Source organism: Salmo salar, chromosome ssa01, assembly GCF_905237065.1.
Source record: "Salmo salar chromosome ssa01, Ssal_v3.1, whole genome shotgun sequence".
NCBI classification, from domain to species: Eukaryota; Metazoa; Chordata; class Actinopteri; order Salmoniformes; family Salmonidae; genus Salmo; species Salmo salar.
In genome coordinates, this window is record NC_059442.1 from 80592247 (window position 1) to 80612506 (window position 20260).

A 20260-nucleotide genomic window follows, 5' to 3' on the forward strand; every position below is an offset into this window, starting at 1 on the left:
TAACTTAAGCAAATGTGCTTGTGCTTGTTGAAAAATACCCTCCATTTCCCACAGCTGTTTGACCACATTGTCCAGTGCATATCTGACTTCCTGGACTACATGGGTATGAAGAACACTCGCCTGCCTCTGGGTTTCACCTTCTCCTTCCCCTGCAGACAGACCAGCTTGGATGTGGTGAGCTGACTGCTTCTTTTACAGTAATCAGCCATCTATCAACTTTTTCATCTCAGACATACTGCTCATTACATCTATATTATATAGTCTATATATCTATATTAAAATACAGCCGCAAAACTGAGCTGGGATCTCCATCTTCAATTCTGCGCTTCCTTTTAGGCTCATAAAAAGCTTGTCGTCCTGTTACATGCCGCTGGCTACCGCCACTTCATATTCTGCTGTGTTTTGTATTTCAATTTTTTTATTTTTTTTAAGTGTGTGTTTTGGAGAGTTATTATTCCTGATATACCATACTGTCACAATGCATAATTAGGATGTATGCCGTTGTAGGCCAATTTAGAAACTGTTGAATGACTACATTACCAATAATTCTATCGGCATCCATTCCATTATATGTGTGTGTGTGCGTAAGTGTGTGCGTCAGTGTGTGCGTGTGTGGGTACGTCACTAATAGAACATCTTTCTGTCTTTGTTCAGGGCATCCTGGTAACCTGGACCAAAGGCTTCAAAGCCACTGACTGTGAAGGGGAGGATGTTGTCGGGCTTCTCAGAGAGGGGATAAAAAGGAGAGAGGTAAGTGAAGAGATGGCATGATACTATAACCAGGGCCCAAAGTTTTTCCTGACCATGGGTCCAGAGCAGAAAAACTTGGTATTAGTGGCTGTTCTACAGGATTACACAAAATATAAAAGCTAATATCTTATGGGCATCTATTGACAACCGAAAGTAACTTTATGCTGCTCTTTTTGTTAGTTTTTGTCATGATATAGAAGGTTGTGATACAATATTTTTAAGTGGTATTGCTATAAAAAGGAAGTTCTCATTTCCGTAAGCATTGCTTCCCAGAGACATCCCGTACATGTGTTTCTGTTGGTCGTTTCTCCAGGAGTTTGACTTGGACGTGGTGGCAGTAGTTAATGACACAGTGGGGACCATGATGACATGTGCATATGAAGAGCCTACCTGTGAGGTCGGCCTGATCGCAGGTTGGTCATCCGTGTAGCTTTTGATGTGGTGTATTCATGCATCTTAATAAACTACACCTAATTAATTATTACCTCCAACTTGGCCCCATTCACATTTCCAATTGCACACCCTGACATACCAAACTAGAACGGGCCCTCCATCTCAAACAATACTCAAAATATAGGTTAAATATCCCAAGCAGGGTTACAGCAACTTCCAGAGATGGTCAGGCTCCCTGGGCTTTGCGGTGGCCACTCTGGTTTGGGTGTTCTCCGCAACACTAAGTGGTCAATCACATTGTTCTGGGTTCCACTTCACAAGAGGAGGTCAGTAAAATGTTATGAACATCATGGCAAATGGTGAATTTGATTTTTTTTTTATGTTCTGATTGGCCAAAGTGGTCAAGTCTCCGATGGGCCTCCGCAGTGAACTCTTGTAGCCTATAGTTCTTCATCATTTTTTGAGTAACAGGGTTGACTTGTTATGCTAAACCCGCTCAGGTTTTTTCCACAAAACACCAGAAAATGGCCAAAAATGAGTAGAACTAACTCACCTGCTTTTTCTCTATGATTCGACTATTAGATGTTCAATGTTTCTTTCCCATTTTTTTTTTTAAAGGAATAGTTTCACCATATTTAAATGAAAGTTCAGTTCACATAATAGGGTTGACCTTAAAATGAGGGATAGACGTAAATTAATTACTAATCACATGAAATAAATAATCTTCAGAAATGACTTTGTCAGAGCAACAAAATAACTAGGGCTTTACAATGACGGTGAAACAACAATCTGTTGTTCATGTAATATTAATGTAAAAATATGAATGTAAAAAATATATATATATTTAATTTTTTTGAATTTGAGATTTGGCCTGCAGTACCTCCGTGGACCCCACTTTGAGAACCACTGATCTAGACAACTACATAATATTATTATTATTGTTTGATACCTGTCAAAGGTATGATTGCTGAATATGGTATGGTTTCTGGTTTCAGGAACTGGCAGCAACGCCTGTTACATGGAGGAGATGAGGAACATTGAGATGGTGGAGGGGGATGTGGGGAGGATGTGTGTCAACATGGAGTGGGGCGCCTTCGGGGACAATGGGTGCCTGGATGATATCAGGACAGAATATGACAGAGCTGTGGATGACTTTTCACTCAACCCTGGAAAACAGAGGTGATTGGGCTGCTCTCTCTCCCCATCGAAATTACTTCACTTCAGCTAACTTTTGTTGATATTTGATTTTGAATAGTCTTGTTATTAGAGATCTATAAATACCTAAATGATCGTGGTTCTTTTTCATCTCAGGTATGAGAAGATGTGCAGCGGTATGTATCTCGGGGAGATTGTGCGAAACATCCTGATCGACTTGACGAAGCGTGGCTTTCTCTTCAGAGGGCAGATATCAGAGACTCTGAAGACCAGAGGCATTTTCGAAACTAAGTTCCTCTCCCAGATTGAAAGGTTGGTAGACATTTTGGATCTGCGATTGAAATGGTGACTGACTGAGTCATCATAACTGCCTTTTGTTGTGCAATGGTCTCAACAATATGTCCTCTTACCCTCAGTGACCGGTTGGCGCTACTGCAGGTGAGGTCCATCCTGCAGCAGCTGGGTCTGGACAGCACATGTGATGACAGTATCATCGTCAAGGAGGTGTGTGGTACAGTGTCTCACCGGGCGGCTCAGCTCTGTGGAGCCGGAATGGCTGCCGTTGTCGACAAAATCCGAGAGAACCGTGGGCTGAACCAAATGGACATCACCGTTGGGGTGGACGGAACACTCTACAAGCTGCATCCACAGTGAGTAGTAATGATGTGATTGCAATTGGTTGAAATGACATGTATCATACTCATTAACTGTGTGTTTCAAGTTGACAATGACGTTATGATGAATGTTGAGTATGTGCCAGCAATGGTTGTGTAGTTTATTGCAGTTATAAAATATCTTCCTTCTATTCTGTATTCTCTTTGATCAGGTCCTACATCTGAATGGCTTCATTGATTTACATTTTCAGTGTAACAATAGCATGAACAAAGTCAAGTGTGTAAGTGAGACTATCCATGTCTTTTTCTATCCCTTCACAGCTTCTCAGGGATCATGCACCAGACAGTGAAAGAGTTGGCCCCTAAGTGCAACGTCAACTTCCTTCTCTCTGAGGACGGGAGCGGCAAGGGTGCAGCCCTCATCACCGCTGTGGGCTGTCGCATGCGTGAGCAGGAGGAGCAGAAGAGCTGAGTCTGTTTGGCTTACCCCCCTCTCCACTCCTCTTCCTCCTCCTCTTCTTTCTCTCCTTATAGTAGCATACCACTCTAGCAATGACACTTACAGTATTTTCCACTTAACCACTCTGCTTCAGAAACCACCCATTGTTCGCCTGTGGTGGGCAGATCTCAAGGGCACCAATGACAGAACATGTACATGCTTTAAACAATTTCACTTCTTCACCTGCTATTACCAGCTGTTTGGTCTTTGTGTTGATCTGCTATTCCGTATGCAAGGAACAGGGCTCTTTGTTTGATTTCATCTTATTTCTGATGTTATAACACTGCTTTAGGCATTTGGGTATATGTATAATAGGAAATATTTCTGCTTTGAATGTTGTATACCTTGCTCAGGTATATAAATGTAAATGTTATTTATTTCATTTTTGTATTGGGTGGATGTTTTGACATAATGAGTTGTAAGAGAGAATCATTGCAAGGTTAAGAAGTTATCTTGTGAAATGTGGTTTTAATTTTTAACTTGGCATTCTTCTTTAAGTGTTTCAAAGATATCAAATGTCAACCTTTTTTGTATTTGCTTGATAGAATTTCTAGGGTTGTTATGAATGAACCATTGTTCCTTGACCTTTGAGTATGTTTTCATTGCTCAAGGGCAGGCTGCTCACAAGCTCATTCAAAGTAAATGCAGCCACGCTGTAGGATGCTTCCTCAATGCATTGCTTTGGCAGTCGTTGTGAAACCTCTTAGGTTGAGTCATGTTAAGGGCCAGATTCAATCAGATCCTGCTGAAAATCAGATATCTAAAGCAACGGTATCAATAAAACTGGCTTTTGTGAATAAGATAATGACTTGAATTCCAGCAGTGCACAATGTACAAAAGAAGACATAACAGAATGAATGGAGCAAGATGTGTGTGAGCATATGTTTGTATACTGCAGTTGAATGTTCAAACCTTACTGTAAGAAAGAAAATAGCTATAAGGTTATATAATAAATGCTTACCTTATTTAGTGTCAGAAATCTAGAATACAATTATTTTGTACAATCAGAGATGCACAAAACTGGTCAAAAGGATGCATTGGGATTCAATTACATTTATTTTGATGTGCAACCAAATATAAAGCTGTTAGTCATCAGATAAAGACCTATTGTAAATAAAGGTCCACTTCCATTCTGAGGTTTTGTTCATGAAATGTTCCAGTGATAGTATAGTACATTAATAATACAGTATAAATCAAACAGTTAAGCCCCTGGACAAAGATGCTATATCAGCAACAAGATTGTAAGTTATTTTGTGAAATCATTTCACCTACAATACTATATGTCTGCACAGTCATGCAAAGCTACATATGTTTTTCATTTCAGTTATGGTGATGTTAAAATAACATTCTGCACATGAACACAATGTTTTATGAAGAAATAACTTTAACAGGAACTTGCCCTCATAAAGTAATTTATGAAATACACTGGCATTATCTTGAGGTGGAAAGTCATCCGACCTGAGTTGTCTACACTGTTATCAACATAGCCGTAATTCATTTCCAAAGTAGCCAGCACATTACAATAATGCACAGCGTAACATTTTACAATACTTTAAATGTATCAATTCCTCAGGAGTGACTTTTCTATGCTACACTATATCAATATCAACTTTACAAAATACAACAATATTACAATAAGCATGACCAACATCATGTGACACCATAGGTAGCAAAAAATTTAGTGAGATATAACTTTGACAATTACATTTTTTGACCACATCACAAGTCACATGAAAAAAAAAGAGTAGTCTAGGGCACAGAACAAAAATTCAATACACACTGTGATATTTAACAAAGGCAACAGTTACCACATATTACATTATCCTTTTTAAATTCACATGCTTTGTTTTTGACTGTTTGTGTTCTAAACAATGTGTTGATAGTCTTTTTTCTGATTTCAGAGAACCATTGAATAATGTACACGGCTACTGTACTCCAATACTATTTTAATTGTACCATCTTGCACTGACAAACACTTGCTAAAGATTATTTTCAACATTTTACACCATAGCTGCAAACATGGGCTCTATGGGACACTACAGCTATCCCATATACAGTACCAGTGAAAAGTGTGGACACACCTACTCATTCTAGGGTTGAGAGAATGCCAAGAGCGTTCAAAGCTGTCATCAAGGCAAAGGGTGGCTACTTTGAAGAATCTCAAATATATCTTTTACCACTTTTTTGGTTACTACATGATTCCATGTGTGTTATTTCATAGTTTTGATGTCTTCACTATTATTCTACAATGGAGAAAATAGTAAAAATAAAGGAAAACCCTTGAATGAGGTGTGTCAACTTTTGAATGGTACTGTAACTCTTTCAATCCCCTTGCCACAAAACTATTAAAAGGTTGCCTCTTACAAGTCAAGTTCTGTTGTGTATGGATTTTGGTAACAGTTCTATTGCTGTAGAAAAGATTGCAATATATTCTACTGGAGAACTTTCATTTCCCCAATACCATCTAGGACTACAGTGGTTACATATTTCAGAGGTGTGATGAAAAATAATCTGTATAGTTTAAATATCACAGTCCATTCCTCAAATTATATTGTGGCAGATGTTACCCCATTATTCATTTGTGTAATAGAATTTGTGTACTATTAATAAAGTGTGTTAATTTATCAGTCTCTTATCAGTTACTTTATATTTCAGCAAATATTTACAAGTGGGTTCACTTGCATGTTTCACAATCTGGTCTACAAAGCCAGGTAACACACAACATATACCAATATTATGCTAAAACACAAATAAAATCACTACTTAAACACAGCAACATATAAGGCCTGGTGCTAATGCCATGGGAGATCTCCTTCCCATTCTCCTGGAACCCATTCTCCTCCTGGATTAACAGTCATCTGTGAGGTATTTGGTGTGACTGAGTGACTGTACACAATCATAACATGATTTGTTTCACTTGACCTCTCCTAGCAACTGTCATCATGAGCATGAGCATGTCCTCGTGTCCTTAGCATTTCATGAGCTTGACTGTGGTGTGGTCATCATGTTGGGTGGAGTTGTGGCGAACCACATTGCCCTTGGTGTTCTCAGTGCGATAGCTGCGTGTCATCCTGAAGGTCTGTGTGTGCTGCAATTCCATCTTGTCCTCCTCCGACACCTTTATGAAGGGCAACCAGCTGAAAGCATGACGGAACCCCGAGCGGAATCTAGAAAAAGAGATGCCAAAGGGAATATCAGCTGGTTCACCAAGTTAGCCAGCTAAAGTTGATAAACATTCCTAAATTAACTATTGCTTTATTGCTTCATTAATAAAATTCAACCTAAAAAGGTGGATTGTAGGTTGTTGAATCAATAATATCATACAACTGCCACAATATGAGTTTAGTGATGTCCCTCTGGCTTTACCTTTGGTTGAGGCAGCAGTAGATGATGGGGTTGTATATGGTGGAGCTCATGGCCAGCCAGAAGATGGCCAGGTATACCTGCTGGATGTACGTCTGCATGTAGATTTCCTTGTTGAAGCTGCCCAGGATGAAGTAGATGTGGTAGGGCAGCCAGCACAGGGCAAAGGTCATCACCACCACTATCATCATCTTCACCACCTACATGGAGCACAAAACATCACAACTCACTGAGACAGCCGAGCATCTGATGCCATGGCAACTATATGCACCAGACCTGGGTCTAAGCGCTTGCTTTAGTGCAGCTCAAGCATATGAAGAGTTTGTTTTTGGTATGTATTTGCAATGGCCATACTGGTGGAATACTGGACACAATGCTTTCAGTAAATAGAGATACACATAAAAAAGCAGGTTCTTATAAACTGTTCAGTCAAGGCTTTTCATCAATATGACATAGCTGACCTTGCGTTTGGCCTGGATCTGATTCTGGTAGTGATCTGAGGCCTCCCCTGGTATCTCACTGCCCCACAGTGTCTGGCCAATAAGGCTGTAGGTGATCAACATCACCAGCAGGGGGAGCAGGTAGATCAGTATGATCATAGCTATCTGGTATCTGTGAGACAGTAGGATATTGTTCAGTCTCAAGTATTCCAGACAGAATTATTTGATAATGTGCACTTGGGCTTCGAACATGACATAACATCCATTTCTAACCATGAAAAAAAGAAGACACTTTGATCTATGTTGGCATTATAGCAACAACGTCTAGACAGACACACATTACTGGAAAAGGTATTGTGGGTGTCTCACGTGAGATGGTGTTTCCCACCATAGTCATCAGGCCAGTTGACCATGCAGATGGTCCGTGGTGGATAATGCTGGGTGACAGAGTAGTAGCACTGGGGGAAAGCCAGGGAGAATGCCACCGCCCAGATGAGACCAATCACAATCTTGGTGGATGTGGAGGACAGCCTTGGTTTCAAAGGGTAAATTATGGCCATGTATCTGTGGAAGAGAAACAAGCAAAAATCAGATACAGACAGAGATGTATAACAGTACATGTCATAGGCTGCTTAGAGTGCTGAAGACTGAAATGTTCTGAAAACCTCACACGGTCATGACAAGTGAATGGTAGCGCACTTTGCCAATAATCATTCTGTAATATGAGTAACTTTTGTTCATCAGAGCTTTGAAAACAGCAATGTCTACAATACAGTGGATTGTTTAAAACTCATTAAGATCTATCGAATTGAATACAAAATGATGTGGTGCAGCTTTCAGGGTGATGATGCAGTCAGAGTTATCCAGCTGTTAATGGAATATCTCATTGAATAGCATGCATATCATCGAAACACACACGGTGAGAGAGAGATGTAGAAAGGTTGAGATAAAATGGGAATGTAACTAGGACTATTAAATCAGCATCGCAGAAGTTCAGTTTTACAGCGTGAATGAAATTGAAAAGGCAATGCTCCCGCTTTAGCGGAGACTGCATTCACTGTAAACGCTGCATATGTTGGCTCAATCATAAATTACCTTTACATTACTATCGCGGAACCCGTAACGCTTCAGCTTTACAGATAGCCTACTGTTTAAGGGCTCTGTTCTATAGCTCCATAGGGATATACAGAATAATATATGAATTGCCCTTAGATCAACAGAATAGGTGGATTTAGGAAGGCTAGCGCGCTCTTTACCCGCACAAAGACAGACAGACTTCACAGTGTCACACACCCAGACAGGACTAATAAAACCTTTTGAAGGGATACATGGGAAAATATGTTGTAAGCAAATTCAATAATAAGAATTACAATGTATTGCACCCTTAGGATCTACAGTGCCCAGTAAGCTATATTTAAAAATACATTTGAATATAACTCAGAAATATAATACGCTAATTTGTATGTGATGATTACTGGATTATTGTCTACTTCAATGACAAGTAGCGTCATTACACATGTATCTGACTGATGCAGCCATTGTAGAGGTTGATATGATTATGTCTTTGGAATGTGCCTAATTTAAATAAATTCCCCATGGTTTGAGTGGACATTTTTACTTTTGATGTCCCTGAACAATTGTGTGTTCTCTACAGACTAGAGTATGCAGGCTATATCACATAATAGGAAGAAGGCTCGTTGTATGTTCTTACCTGTCAACCGCTATAGCTGCCATAGAATAAATGCTTGAAAACATGGCTGTGATGGGATAGAAGTTCTGAAACCTACAGTATCCCAACCCGAAGTACCAGTCGTTGTGTATCGCATAAACAAAATTGAAGACAGTGTTAAAAGTAGCCATCGAAACGTCCGAGAATGCAAGATTTACTATAAAATAGTTAGTCACTGTCCTCATTCTTTTGTGCGCCAAAATTATCCAAATTACAGTGACATTTCCTGTGACAGACACAATCACTATCAGTGAATAAGCAATTGCCCACAGTGCCACTTGCCAATCCGGCTGTTCAAAACGATTGATGGTCGTCTCGTTTCCATAATCCTGAAAATATATGGTCGTTGAGAGGTTGAGCGGCTTCGAAGTTGTATCCATCTCTACCTCAAATTCCACAAAATAATTTTGGAAACAGCATTGGACAATTAATAATTAGTTCAGATGTCATCCTCGAGCACATTGTCCTCTCCTTGAACAAAAACTATCCATTTCAGAAACATTAAGATTTTGTTAAATCAGAGGACCCTCTCCAGCTATCTTCTTAGTAACGGTAGCCCCTGCTGAAGTGGGCTCCATCCAACCTCTGGAGCCTTGCCAGTGGCGCGTGCGTAAAACTGAGCTGCCAGCAGTGGTTGGAGAGCTACGGTTTTGGAATGTGCGCAAGAGCCTACTGAAGTGTAGGGTTTGAGAGTTCAGGATGATATAACAGCTGTGAAAGTACAGGTGCGCACTTTCAACAATAACATCTGATTTTATAAGTGGTGTCAATAACAAATAGCAAACATAGCCACATGGAGCAGACTTCCAGAAACCTGCAGAACACAATGAAGCAAAGCAGGCACACAAAAAGGAGCAGGTTTGGAACAGATTACATGATTACAAAAAACGGTAACTAATCTACTACATTACCAGAAAAAAACATTGTAAACAGATTACTAATAGTTTAGAAAAACTAGATGATTCATTCTTGGATTACTTTAAATTCAGAAAGGATGTTTGCTGAAAAAAAAAAAAACACATTAATGACACCTTTCTGTTTTCTCAATGACATTCAATGCACCTTTAAAAAAAGGCACAAGTTTAAGTTTGTTCCACCAGAGTGAGTCGGACCACACTCCTTTGTGTCTTCTTCTGGGGTCCCGAGTGGTTCAGCGGTCTAAGAGTGCTTGAGGTGTCACTACAGACCCCAGTTCAATTGCAGGCTGTATCACAACCGGCCGTGATTGAGTGTCCCATAGCGCAGCACACAATTGGCCCAGCATCGTTTGGCCAGGGTAGGCCATCATTGTAAATAAGAATTTGTTCTTAACTGACTTGTCTAGTTAAATAGAGGTTAAATAAATACAAATAATGCCTCTTAAGGGGATAGTCATCCAAAAGTAAGTGAAATTAATCAGGTTACCTTACTGAGTTTGGGTAATCCAAAGTTTCCTTACTTATTACAATTTTGGATAGGCAACTAGTAACTAACAGATTACATTTACAAATCAAAGTTTATTGGTCTCTACATAGATTTGCAGATGATGTCACAGGTGCAGTGAAATGCTTGTGTTGCTATCTCCAACAGTGCTGCAATACCTAGCGATAAAATTTTATTTTTTTATTTTTAAACAATTCTGTATTATATAGGATGAGCCATGACTAGAATACAGAATATACATATAAAGTGGGTGAAACAGTATGCAAACATTATTAAAAGTGACCAGGGCAGTGTAATGATGATTGTTTAACAGTCTGATGGGCTGGAGATGGAAGTTGTTTCTCAGTCTTATGGTCCCATCTTTGATGCACCTGTACTGTCTCCGCTTTCTAGGTGGGTGAACAGGCCATGGCTCAGGTGGCTGACATCCTTGATGATCTTCTTATCCTTCCTGTGACAACCCTGGATATGAGTTAGTGAGTTAGTTAATCAATAAGGCCCGAGGGGGTGTGGTATATGGCCAATATACCACGGCTAAGGGAGTTGCGTCATGCATAAGAATTGCCCTTAGCCGTGGTAAGTTGGCAATATACCACAAACCCCCCCGAGGTGCCTTATTGCTATCATAAAGTGGCTACCAATGTAATTGGAGCAGTAAAAATACATGTTTTGTCATACCCATGGTGTATGGTCTGATACAGTATACCACGGCTGTCAGCCAATCAGTATTCAGGGCTCAAATGACCCAGTTAATCATTTATATTGGTCATATACCACACTTCCTCGGGCCTTATTGCTTAAGTGTTTTATATAGAGGATGGAGAAATTGCATCAGGGCTCTTTCAGGCAAATGGCTCCATATAGCTGATAGGGGTCAAGGGGTCAAGAGGTTTAACTACAATGAGGCCATGTGACCAAATATCAACACACCCATGGGCTAATATTGCACTATTGATGCCACTTGGTCAATTTCTTGAGGTACCAACTTGTCCATTGCAAATTGGACACTTAGTGATGTATTGCATTAGTGTAGCATTGATTAATATTGGAATATAAAAGTCTGAGGATTAGTACTATGGCCCGGTTGTTTTCAAAAGCTGAACATGATATCGGCATGCAGAGCAATGTCTACAATACAGCTATATTTTTTTTACTCATTAAGATATTGAATACAAAAAGGATGTGGTGCAGCTTTAGGGTGATGATGCAGTCAGAGTTAACCAGATGTCAATGGAATATCTCATTGAATAGCATGCATATCATCGAAACACACGGTGAGTGAGAGAGATGTAGAGAGGTTCAGAGTCCAACACACTGGCAACCACTCCCCAATGATTCAGGCTCAACATACCAGATATGTGCCATTCTATTTCAAGTGGCCTACCACAAGAAAACAACATCATACAGTATGTGGCAAGAAAAGGTTTAATGAAAGCTTCTTTCAACTTACTGTCTAAAATCAACAATATTAAATCCACTGTCTGGGTACCATCCAGGTACTCTCCCCACCTGAGACAAATACCAGCAAGCCAAATTAATCAAAATATATTTGTAATGAATCTGCAGACAGGCAAAACAGACGGTTAGAATTGTTGAAATGTTCCATTGGTTCAGTAAAGACATCTTTCAGAGTACCTGGGCTAAAATCAATCAAAATTAGTTAGATATTGTTTAGCCACGTTGTGAAATTCATTTTTTGTCTCTGAAAGGTAACTCTGCTGACATAATATTGAAAAAAAATGCAATACCTTTGTGCATGAAGTTTTATGTTTTGGTTTCAAAATTCATAATAGAATCTAATGTTGCTACATTTGACATGGCCTACCCTACCACATTTGAGAGTACCCTTTTGACAATCTTACAAATAATCACATCAATGATTGTATAGTCCTCAAAATATGGGGTAAACAAGAAAACAAGGGAGCAAGAATAACATTGGTATAGGCCTATATCAAAACCAGGTGTTGTATAAAGTGTACCCTACATGTCCATATAAATTAATAAAAACAATATTACCAGTAAATATGTTTGGTCTGTAATGTCAGAAAATCTACATATTTGTTCATGGTGTAGCCTACGATTGCTTTTTGAATGTACCTTGCTTTAATATGTGGATGCTTTCATTTGTAAATGGTAAAACATGTATGAAAACACACTCAAATAAAAAAAAAGGTGACATTCTGTACTGTCGCCTCATATAAAACATTTTCTCAAATCCAAAATGCTGGAGTATGGAGATAAATGTAAAGTTTTAGCTTCACTGTCCAAATAAATACGTAGGCTATAACTCATTATGCCTGGATATGTGCATTTGATTTATGCATTGAATTTCTTCCAACAGTGAAACCAAAATAAAACTGAATTGATTGCCTTACTGAAATAGAGGAACGACCAGGAAACACAAAATGTTTTACTTATGAAGTAAGCAAGCCTACCAAAATCAGAAGCCACAGTGGCAGAAGTGCTCCATTCATTCCTAGCAGTGTCCTAATTGGGGCGTCTATCTATTCAGCCAAATAACTGGTCAGACAGCACGAGGCACAGAGTTCAAAGTGTGGGGGACGAGAAACAGGAAGTAAATCGTTCAGGATCAAACATGTCCAATGATGTTAGATATTGCGAGAGGTTCTCCTACGTTTTTCTGAAGTTTACCGTCATTGTATATGCCACTATCTTCTGGGTGAGTAGCCTATGCTTTAATATCCCGGTGTCGCCAAATAGATAACCAAGGCAGAATCGATGCACACGGCGGATGAACGGACTCGTGCATTCCGGCAATTATCCCTTGCTGATGTTTGACAAAAGGGCAATGCGTAAATATTGTAGCCTATTAGGATTTTTGATACGTTCTGTTGAATCGACAGTTGCCAGATCTTGTAGCCTATAGATGGTGGAGGTTTGATAGGCATGGGTACGTATTTGCTACATTGTTTACGTTTTTGCTGGTGGCTCACTCCTGAGTCCGATGGAATTCACATTTTACAGTGTGTGGCTTTGAAGGGCATGTGACAGTATAAGTGCTAATAAATGTCATGTCGTGTTTGGATAATTAAACGACGTATGAGAGGACCCAGCAAATATTCTACCCATTGTGGGTAGAACTTTATAGTTCACAAGTTATTTGTGTAACTGTTACCGAGTGTCGTTCCAGTGTAACTGTTCTGATGTCAACTTACTTTGTACACCCAATGATAGTCTGTAAAAAAATACTTTAGATAAGTGCATGTGACAAAGTTTCTGGTAAAACATATACACCGTGTACAAAACCATTAGGAACACCTGCTCTTTCCATAGACTGACAAGGGCTGCGTTTCAAAGTCATAAAAGACACATCCTCAGCCATTTACCCTCTCCTTATGGGAATCCCCGCGGCCATATGTCGTTGGTCCAAATTATTAGCCAAGCAAGGGAAGTTTGCGACATAAGCCCCTCAGCCCTCGAGTTGAGTGTACAATTATGTTTACTTCAGGGCCTGAAATGTCCCATAATTCAATTTGTGATGACTGCTAAGAAAAGTCCACTAGCTATCATACAGTAGGTGTATATGAATAATTATATAGTTAATATAAGTAGACATGCAGTCATTGACTGTAGCAGATATAAAGCACCCACAAGCTACAGGTGGCTGAAAACACAATCGTCTAGTGACGAATTTCCAGATAAGGCCTGTCCATTTTAAAATTAATTCCTCCTCCCTTGCCCTGCAAGTGTAAACTCGTCAGAAGTGTCCACTTAACCTGAGGGGAGAGGGTTTGTCTGTTAAGTGTTTGGAATGCAGCCCAGGTGAAAGCTATGAGCCCTTAATGATGTCACCTGTTAAATCCAATTCAATCAGTGTAAAAAAGGGGAGGAGAGAGGTTAAAGAATGATTTTCAATATATGTATATGTGTGCCATTCAGAGGGTGAATGGGCAAAACAAAATAAATGTAAGTGCCTTTGAATGGGGTATGGTAGTAGGTGCCAGGCGCACCGGTTTGAGTGTGTCAAGAACTTCAATGCTGGGTTTTTCACACTCAACAGTTTCCCATGTGTATCAACAATGAACCACTACCCAAAGGACTTTGTCAACTTGATGCAACTGTGGGAAGCATTGGAGTCAACATGGGCTGCATCCCAGTGGAACGCTTTTGACACCTTGTAGAGTCCATGCCCTGAAGAGTTGAGGCTGTTCTGAAGGCGAAAGGGGGTGCAACTCAGTATTAGGAAGGTTTTTCTATTGTACGTATGATAGCAATAGTGATGGGAAGTTCAGCTGTTTTTACTGACTCGTTCAGTCAAAATAACACAGCTTTCAACTTATTTTGTTCATTTGAGTCAGTATTGCCCAGAGCACGTAGGATCGCCTATAGGCAAACAATGAACTAAAAACTCAAAATAGTCTTGATTCTACAAACCTCTCATTCACTTGTCGTTCACTATAACAGGCTTGTTGGAGCTGTCATCTGGGACTGAGGCTTGTAAAAGCGTGTTTTAAATCATGACCGTTTGTTGATTTATGGGCATACAAATAAGATGAATTCTTGGTAGCCTAAATTTGAAACAACGTCTAGTTGTGGCCACAACTGGACTAGATTGTGAACGACTCTTGGCGGAATGCATCGATTGACTGCCATGAGGGTGAAGCACAATATCGTTTGAGAACTGCAGCACCCCAAATGATTTGTTCTGGAATTTGAGTTTGTTGAGCAGAGGCTGTGTATGTTTTGGTTCTGCAAAGCTGTGTCCATAACATTCAGTAATCAATGAATTGCATTCATTCTTGCTCCATGCGATCAATTATCAGTTCTAAACATGTTTTTTTTCTTCTCTATGCTGCCTACAGCATGATCCATTTTGCCTGAGCGCATATACAGTGTATGACTGACAGTGGTTGGTTGGAGCATGTCACCGGAGGTGCACATATTAATTCTGTGGTAGAATTCATTGCTGCCAGCAGGTCAAACAAAATACTAAAATTAATGAGTCACTCAGAAAAAAAGAATCATGACTCTCAAGTCAGTAAAAGCAGTTGTTCAAAACAAACAAATCGTTCACAAACTGCAGATCACTAGATAGCAACAACTTTGTCTTTGATACAATTGTAACGGGCAGCCGATCCAAAGGAGTAGGCTTATTTCAGGTGACGTGAGAGCTGCCCTTGGGGCCACCAATGTGGAGCCGCTGAGCAAGGGTGCATCGGCCCAATGTGGGCAGCCTACATGAGTCCAATGTTTTAACCCGCATTGGGCCCACATCGTGCCAATGTGGGTATGTTTGCTGGGAGAAGATGGGCTTATTTCAGGCAAAGTGAGGGCTTCCCTCACCAGATATGGGCTGTCAACATTCGGCCAATACCTTTGGGGCCAATGTGGAGCCGATGGGCCATTGCGCCTTTGCTCAATGTGGGCAGCCTATGTGGAGCCAATGTTTTAGCCCGCATTTACCCCACATCGTGCCAATGTGGACATGTTGGCTGGAGAGTTATAGCGTAGAAGTTCTGTTTCAATTATTCGTTTCGACATCTCAGTGCGATTCACAGAATCTGTAAGATGCTCGAAGAACCAATCACACATGTCTGTCAGAGACAGACCAGTCGAGTGGCGAATGAGGTGAGCCCCTCCCCTTATACTAAAGAGCCACTCGCCTGCACTCTGGTCATTCTCAGCTCTCCTCAGCACGACTTGATTTGTTTTCTGGTTCAACTGTTCACAGGTGTGCCACAAGGTTATGCCACCGAGCGCAGGTTTTTCAGCTTACGTCTTGTTGGGTGACTTTACCGAAAGGAACGTTTTTGCTTTGGCTTAGAATTAGCGTTTTCTTCCCTTTTGTCTCCTGTGGTAGCTAGCGTCACACGGCTATCTACTAAGGCTTTTTTAGCTTAGCTGCAAGGTTAAGATAACCTGGCTAGCTATCCTAGCGACTGTCTTTTCTACCTGGAATGGTAGAATAACTAGCTCACTCTCTTGTTTAGGTCAACTTACTAGCATGCCACGTTGACTAGACCGACCGTCCTAGCTTCACTACTTATCAGTCGGGAGCCAGACTTTTGTCCGTCCCAAGACCAACATAGGGCTAACTTTCTTTGGCTAATATTGTGCTAACTAGCTAGGCTACTAACCCACGACGCAAACGCTGGCTATGTTCACATTGTTGAACGATTAGCTTCTCCATCTAACATTGCGCTAACATTCTACCGTCTAGACGTCACTGCGCATTCTTTGGTACATACTGTACTCTGTTGGGGCCTCTGAGGGTTGATGCGTTGAGACTACCTGGCTTCAGAGAGCATGTGTGATACAGGAATTGGCCAATTCCCGCTGTGAGATATCAAAACAAATAATTGAAAGAACTAAAGGTTACTTGCGTAACCCCGGTTCTCTGATATTATGAGTGAGATACATTCCCCTACTCGCAACATTATGAGGAAGTTCAGCATGCTCGAGAATGACCAGGGGGCGGGCGAGTGACTCTTTAGTTTGAGGGTGCTCATCTCACTCGCCACTCGACCGGTCTCTGACAGACATGTGATTTGGTTCTTAGAGATTTTGTGAATCCCACTTTGATATTAAAAATGACTGTAGAAGCAACAGGAAATCAACTCCAAGTGATTTTTAAAATTTATTTAAGAAATCTGTTCCCAATATTCCCACACATACTATACTGTAAGAGACAAACGTGATTGCATACAAGCATAAGCAAGGTTTGAAATTGTTGTAGTCAAACATGTTTCGAAGGACCTCCCGAGTAGCACAGTGGTCTAAGGCACTGCATCACAGTGCTTGAGACGTCTCTACAGGCCCCGGGCTGTGTCACAGCCGGCCGTGACCGGGAGACCCATGAGGTGGCGCACAATTGGCCCAGTGTCCGAGTTAGGGTAGGGTTTGGCCGGTCGGGATTTCCTTGTCCCATCGCGCTCTAGCGACTCCTTGTAGCAGGCTTGGTGCCTGCAAGCTGACTTTGGTCGCCACCTGGACGGTGTTTCCTCTGACACGTTGGTGCAGCTGGCTTCCTGGTTAAGCGAGCAGTGTGTCAAGAACCAGTGTGGCTTGGCAGGGCACTCGACTTTTGCCTCACCCGAGTCCATAGGGGAGTTGCAGCGACGTGACAAGACTGTAACTACCGATGGGAAGGGGTAAAAAAATAAAATATATATATAATATTTTTTTTTACATAGTGTCTTTGGAAACTATTCAGACCCATTGACCTTTTCCTCATTTTGTTACGTTACAGCATTATTCTAAAATTGATTCAATTGAAGAGAAATTCTCAGCAATCTACACATAATACCCATAATGAAAAAAGCAAAAAGAGGTTTTTAGAATTTTTTGCAAATGTATTAAACATACCTTATTTACATAAGTATTCAGTCCCTTTGCTATGAGACTTGAAATTAAGCTCAGGTGCATCCTGTTTCCACTGATCATCCTTGAGCTGTTTCTACTACTTGATTGTAGTCCACCTGTGGTAAATTCAATCGATTGGACATGATTTGGTAAGGCACACAACTGTTTATAAGGTCCCACAATGCATGCCAGAGCAAAAAGCCATGAGGTCAATGGAATTGTCCGCTGAGCTCTGAGACAGGATTGTGTCGGCACAGATCTGGGGAAGGGTACCAAAACATTTCTGCAGCGTTAAAGGTCCTTAAGTGAACTGTGGCCTCCATCGTTGTTAAATGTAAGACGTTTGGAACCACCACGACTCTTCCTAGAGCTGGCCGCCCAGCCAAACTGAGCAATCGGGGAGAAGGGCCTTTCTGTTAGGGAGGTGACGAGAACCCGATGGTCACTCTGACAGAGCTTCAGAGTTCCGTGGAGATGGTTGTCCTCCTGGAAGGTTCTCCCATCTCTGCAGCACTCCACCAATCAGGCCTTTATGGTAGAGTGACCAGACGGAAGCCACTCCTCAGTAAAGGGCACATGACAGCCGCTTGGAGTTTGCCAAAAAGCACCTAAAGGCTCTCAGACCATGAGAAACCAGATTCTCTGGTCTGATGAAACCAAGTTTGATCTCTTTGACCTGAATGCCAAGCGTCACATCTGGAGGAAACCTGGCACCATCCCTACGGTGAAGCATGGTGGTGGCAGCATCATGCTGTGGGGATGTTTTTCAGCGGCAGGGACTGGGAGACTAGTCTGGATCGAGGGGAAAGATGAACAGAGAGATCCTTGATGAAAACCTGCTCCAGAGCGCTCAGGACCTCAGACCGGGGTGAAGGTTCACCTTCCACCAGGACGACGACCCTAGGCACACATCCAAGACAACGCAGGAGTTGCTTTGGACAAGTCTCTGAATGTCCTTGAGTGTCCCAGCCAGAGCCTGAACTTGAACCCGCTTGAACATCTCTGGAAAACCTGACAATAGCTGTGCAACAACACTCCCCATCCATCCTGACAGGGCTTGAGAGGATCTGCAGAGAATAATGGGAGAAACTCTCAAAATACAGGTGTGCCAAGCTTGTAGCGTCATACCCAAGAAGACTCAAGGCTGTAATCACTGCCATTTATTGTAATACAAATTAGCATAGAATTCTTCTAAACCTGTTTTTGCTTTGTCATTTATGGGGTATTATGTGTAGAAATGAGAGGGGGAAAAAAAATCTATACATTTTAAAATGAAGCTGTAACCTAACAAAATGTGGAAAAAGTCAAAGGGTTTGAATAGTTTCCGAAGGCACAGTCCAAACTTTTCACTGGTACACCACCTCATTCCAGGGTTTTATTTTTACTATCTTCTACATCGTAGAATAATAGTGAAGACATTAAAACTGAAATAACATATATATGGTATCATGTAGTAACCAAGAAAGTGTTAAACAAATCAAAATTAATTTTATATTTGAGATTCTTCATTCTTCATTTGCCTTGATGACAGCTTTGCACACCTAAAGATGTTGAGAGGTGCTTCAGGGTCAACCGTGCAGAAGGCACTGCGTGACAAAACGTTGGTTTGTTGGGAGCGTATTTCTAAATTGTTGGGAGCATATTTAGTTTGCGACTTTCTTTTTATACTGTTGATCAGAGGGAAACATGAGGACCACAGGGTTTGGCAAACATTTTGGTAATGTATTACCTACATAACACATTCATAATGAGATGTTAACAGAAGTCAACAACCACAAGTGGATATTTGCCTGTTTTGCCACTGTTAACATAAGCATGTACTGCTTATGAATGTGTGGGTCAAACGTGTTATGTAGTAGGTAGCCTACCCTTCAAGTGTAGAGTCACCAGTATTTTGATATAGACTCGGAACTAGCTAATTTCTGTTTAGTACATGCTCTGCACCTGTTAAAAACCTTTTTGAACATGATGGTTAGCTTACCTGTCAATCATCATAATTAGGGCTACCATCAAATCTTTGTTGTGGAGGATGGAGATTTACAGTGAGGGGAAAAAAGTATTTGATCCCCTGTTGATTTTGTACGTTTGCCCACTGACAAAGAAATGATCAGTCTAATTTTAATAGTAGGTTTATTTGAACAGTGAGAGACAGAATAACAACAAAACAATCCAGAAAAACACATGTAAAAAATGTTAGAAAATGATTTGCATTTTAATGAGGGAAATAAGTATTTGACCCCTCTGCAAAACATGACTTAGTACTTGGTGGCAAAATCCTTTTTGGCAATCACAGAGGTCAGACGTTTCTTGTAGTTGGCCACCAGACCAGGTTTGCACACATCTCAGGAGGGATTTTGTCCCACTCCTCTTTGCAGATCTTCTCCAAGTCATTAAGGTTTCGAGGCTGACGTTTGGCAATTCGAACCTTCAGCTCCCTCCACAGATTTTCTATGGGATTAAGGTCTGGAGACTGGCTAGGCCACTCCAGGACCTTAATGTGCTTCTTCTTGAGCCACTCCTTTGTTGCCTTGGCCGTGTGTTTTGGGTCATTGTCATGCTGGAATACCCATCC

The 20260-nt window shown here is 40.9% G+C and overlaps 3 protein-coding genes across 3 annotated transcripts in view; 2 read left to right on the top strand and 1 right to left on the bottom strand.

Annotated features, from left to right (window-relative positions):
- hk1 (hexokinase 1) overlaps positions 1–6035 on the top strand; it is a 35935-nt gene extending 29900 nt beyond the window's left edge. The window contains exons 12-18 of the mRNA XM_014213546.2: positions 55–174; positions 655–750; positions 1064–1163; positions 2139–2322; positions 2455–2610; positions 2715–2948; positions 3234–6035. Coding sequence (XP_014069021.1) covers positions 55–174; positions 655–750; positions 1064–1163; positions 2139–2322; positions 2455–2610; positions 2715–2948; positions 3234–3384 — 1041 coding nt within the window. The 3' untranslated portion in view covers positions 3385–6035. The remainder of the gene's footprint in view (positions 1–54; positions 175–654; positions 751–1063; positions 1164–2138; positions 2323–2454; positions 2611–2714; positions 2949–3233) is intronic.
- tacr2 (tachykinin receptor 2) lies at positions 4449–9578 on the bottom strand. The gene is made up of 5 exons (XM_014213591.2): positions 8926–9578; positions 7584–7778; positions 7236–7386; positions 6778–6974; positions 4449–6578 (listed from the first exon to the last, which is right to left on the bottom strand). Exons 1-5 carry the CDS (start codon positions 9321–9323, stop codon positions 6380–6382), a joined length of 1140 nt encoding a protein of 379 aa, XP_014069066.2. The 5' UTR covers positions 9324–9578; the 3' UTR covers positions 4449–6379.
- Positions 9579–12782: 3204 nt separating this feature from the next.
- Positions 12783–20260, top strand: part of LOC106612421 (tetraspanin-15-like) — a 45818-nt gene continuing 38340 nt past the window's right edge. The window contains exon 1 of the mRNA XM_014213536.2: positions 12783–13045. Within this exon, the coding sequence (XP_014069011.1) occupies positions 12962–13045 (84 nt within the window). The 5' untranslated portion in view covers positions 12783–12961. The remainder of the gene's footprint in view (positions 13046–20260) is intronic.

Bases quoted from the DNA above. Each gene is read 5' to 3' on its own strand.
- tacr2 (XM_014213591.2), bottom strand. From the start codon at position 9,323: ATGGATACAACTTCGAAGCCGCTCAACCTCTCAACGACCATATATTTT. The intron at 7,779-8,925 runs GTAAGAACATAC...TCTCTTCCACAG, and splicing joins GCAGCTATAGCGGTTGACAG to ATACATGGCCATAATTTACC. The intron at 7,387-7,583 runs GTGAGACACCCA...ACTGTCTCACAG, and splicing joins GGTGGGAAACACCATCTCAC to ATACCAGATAGCTATGATCA.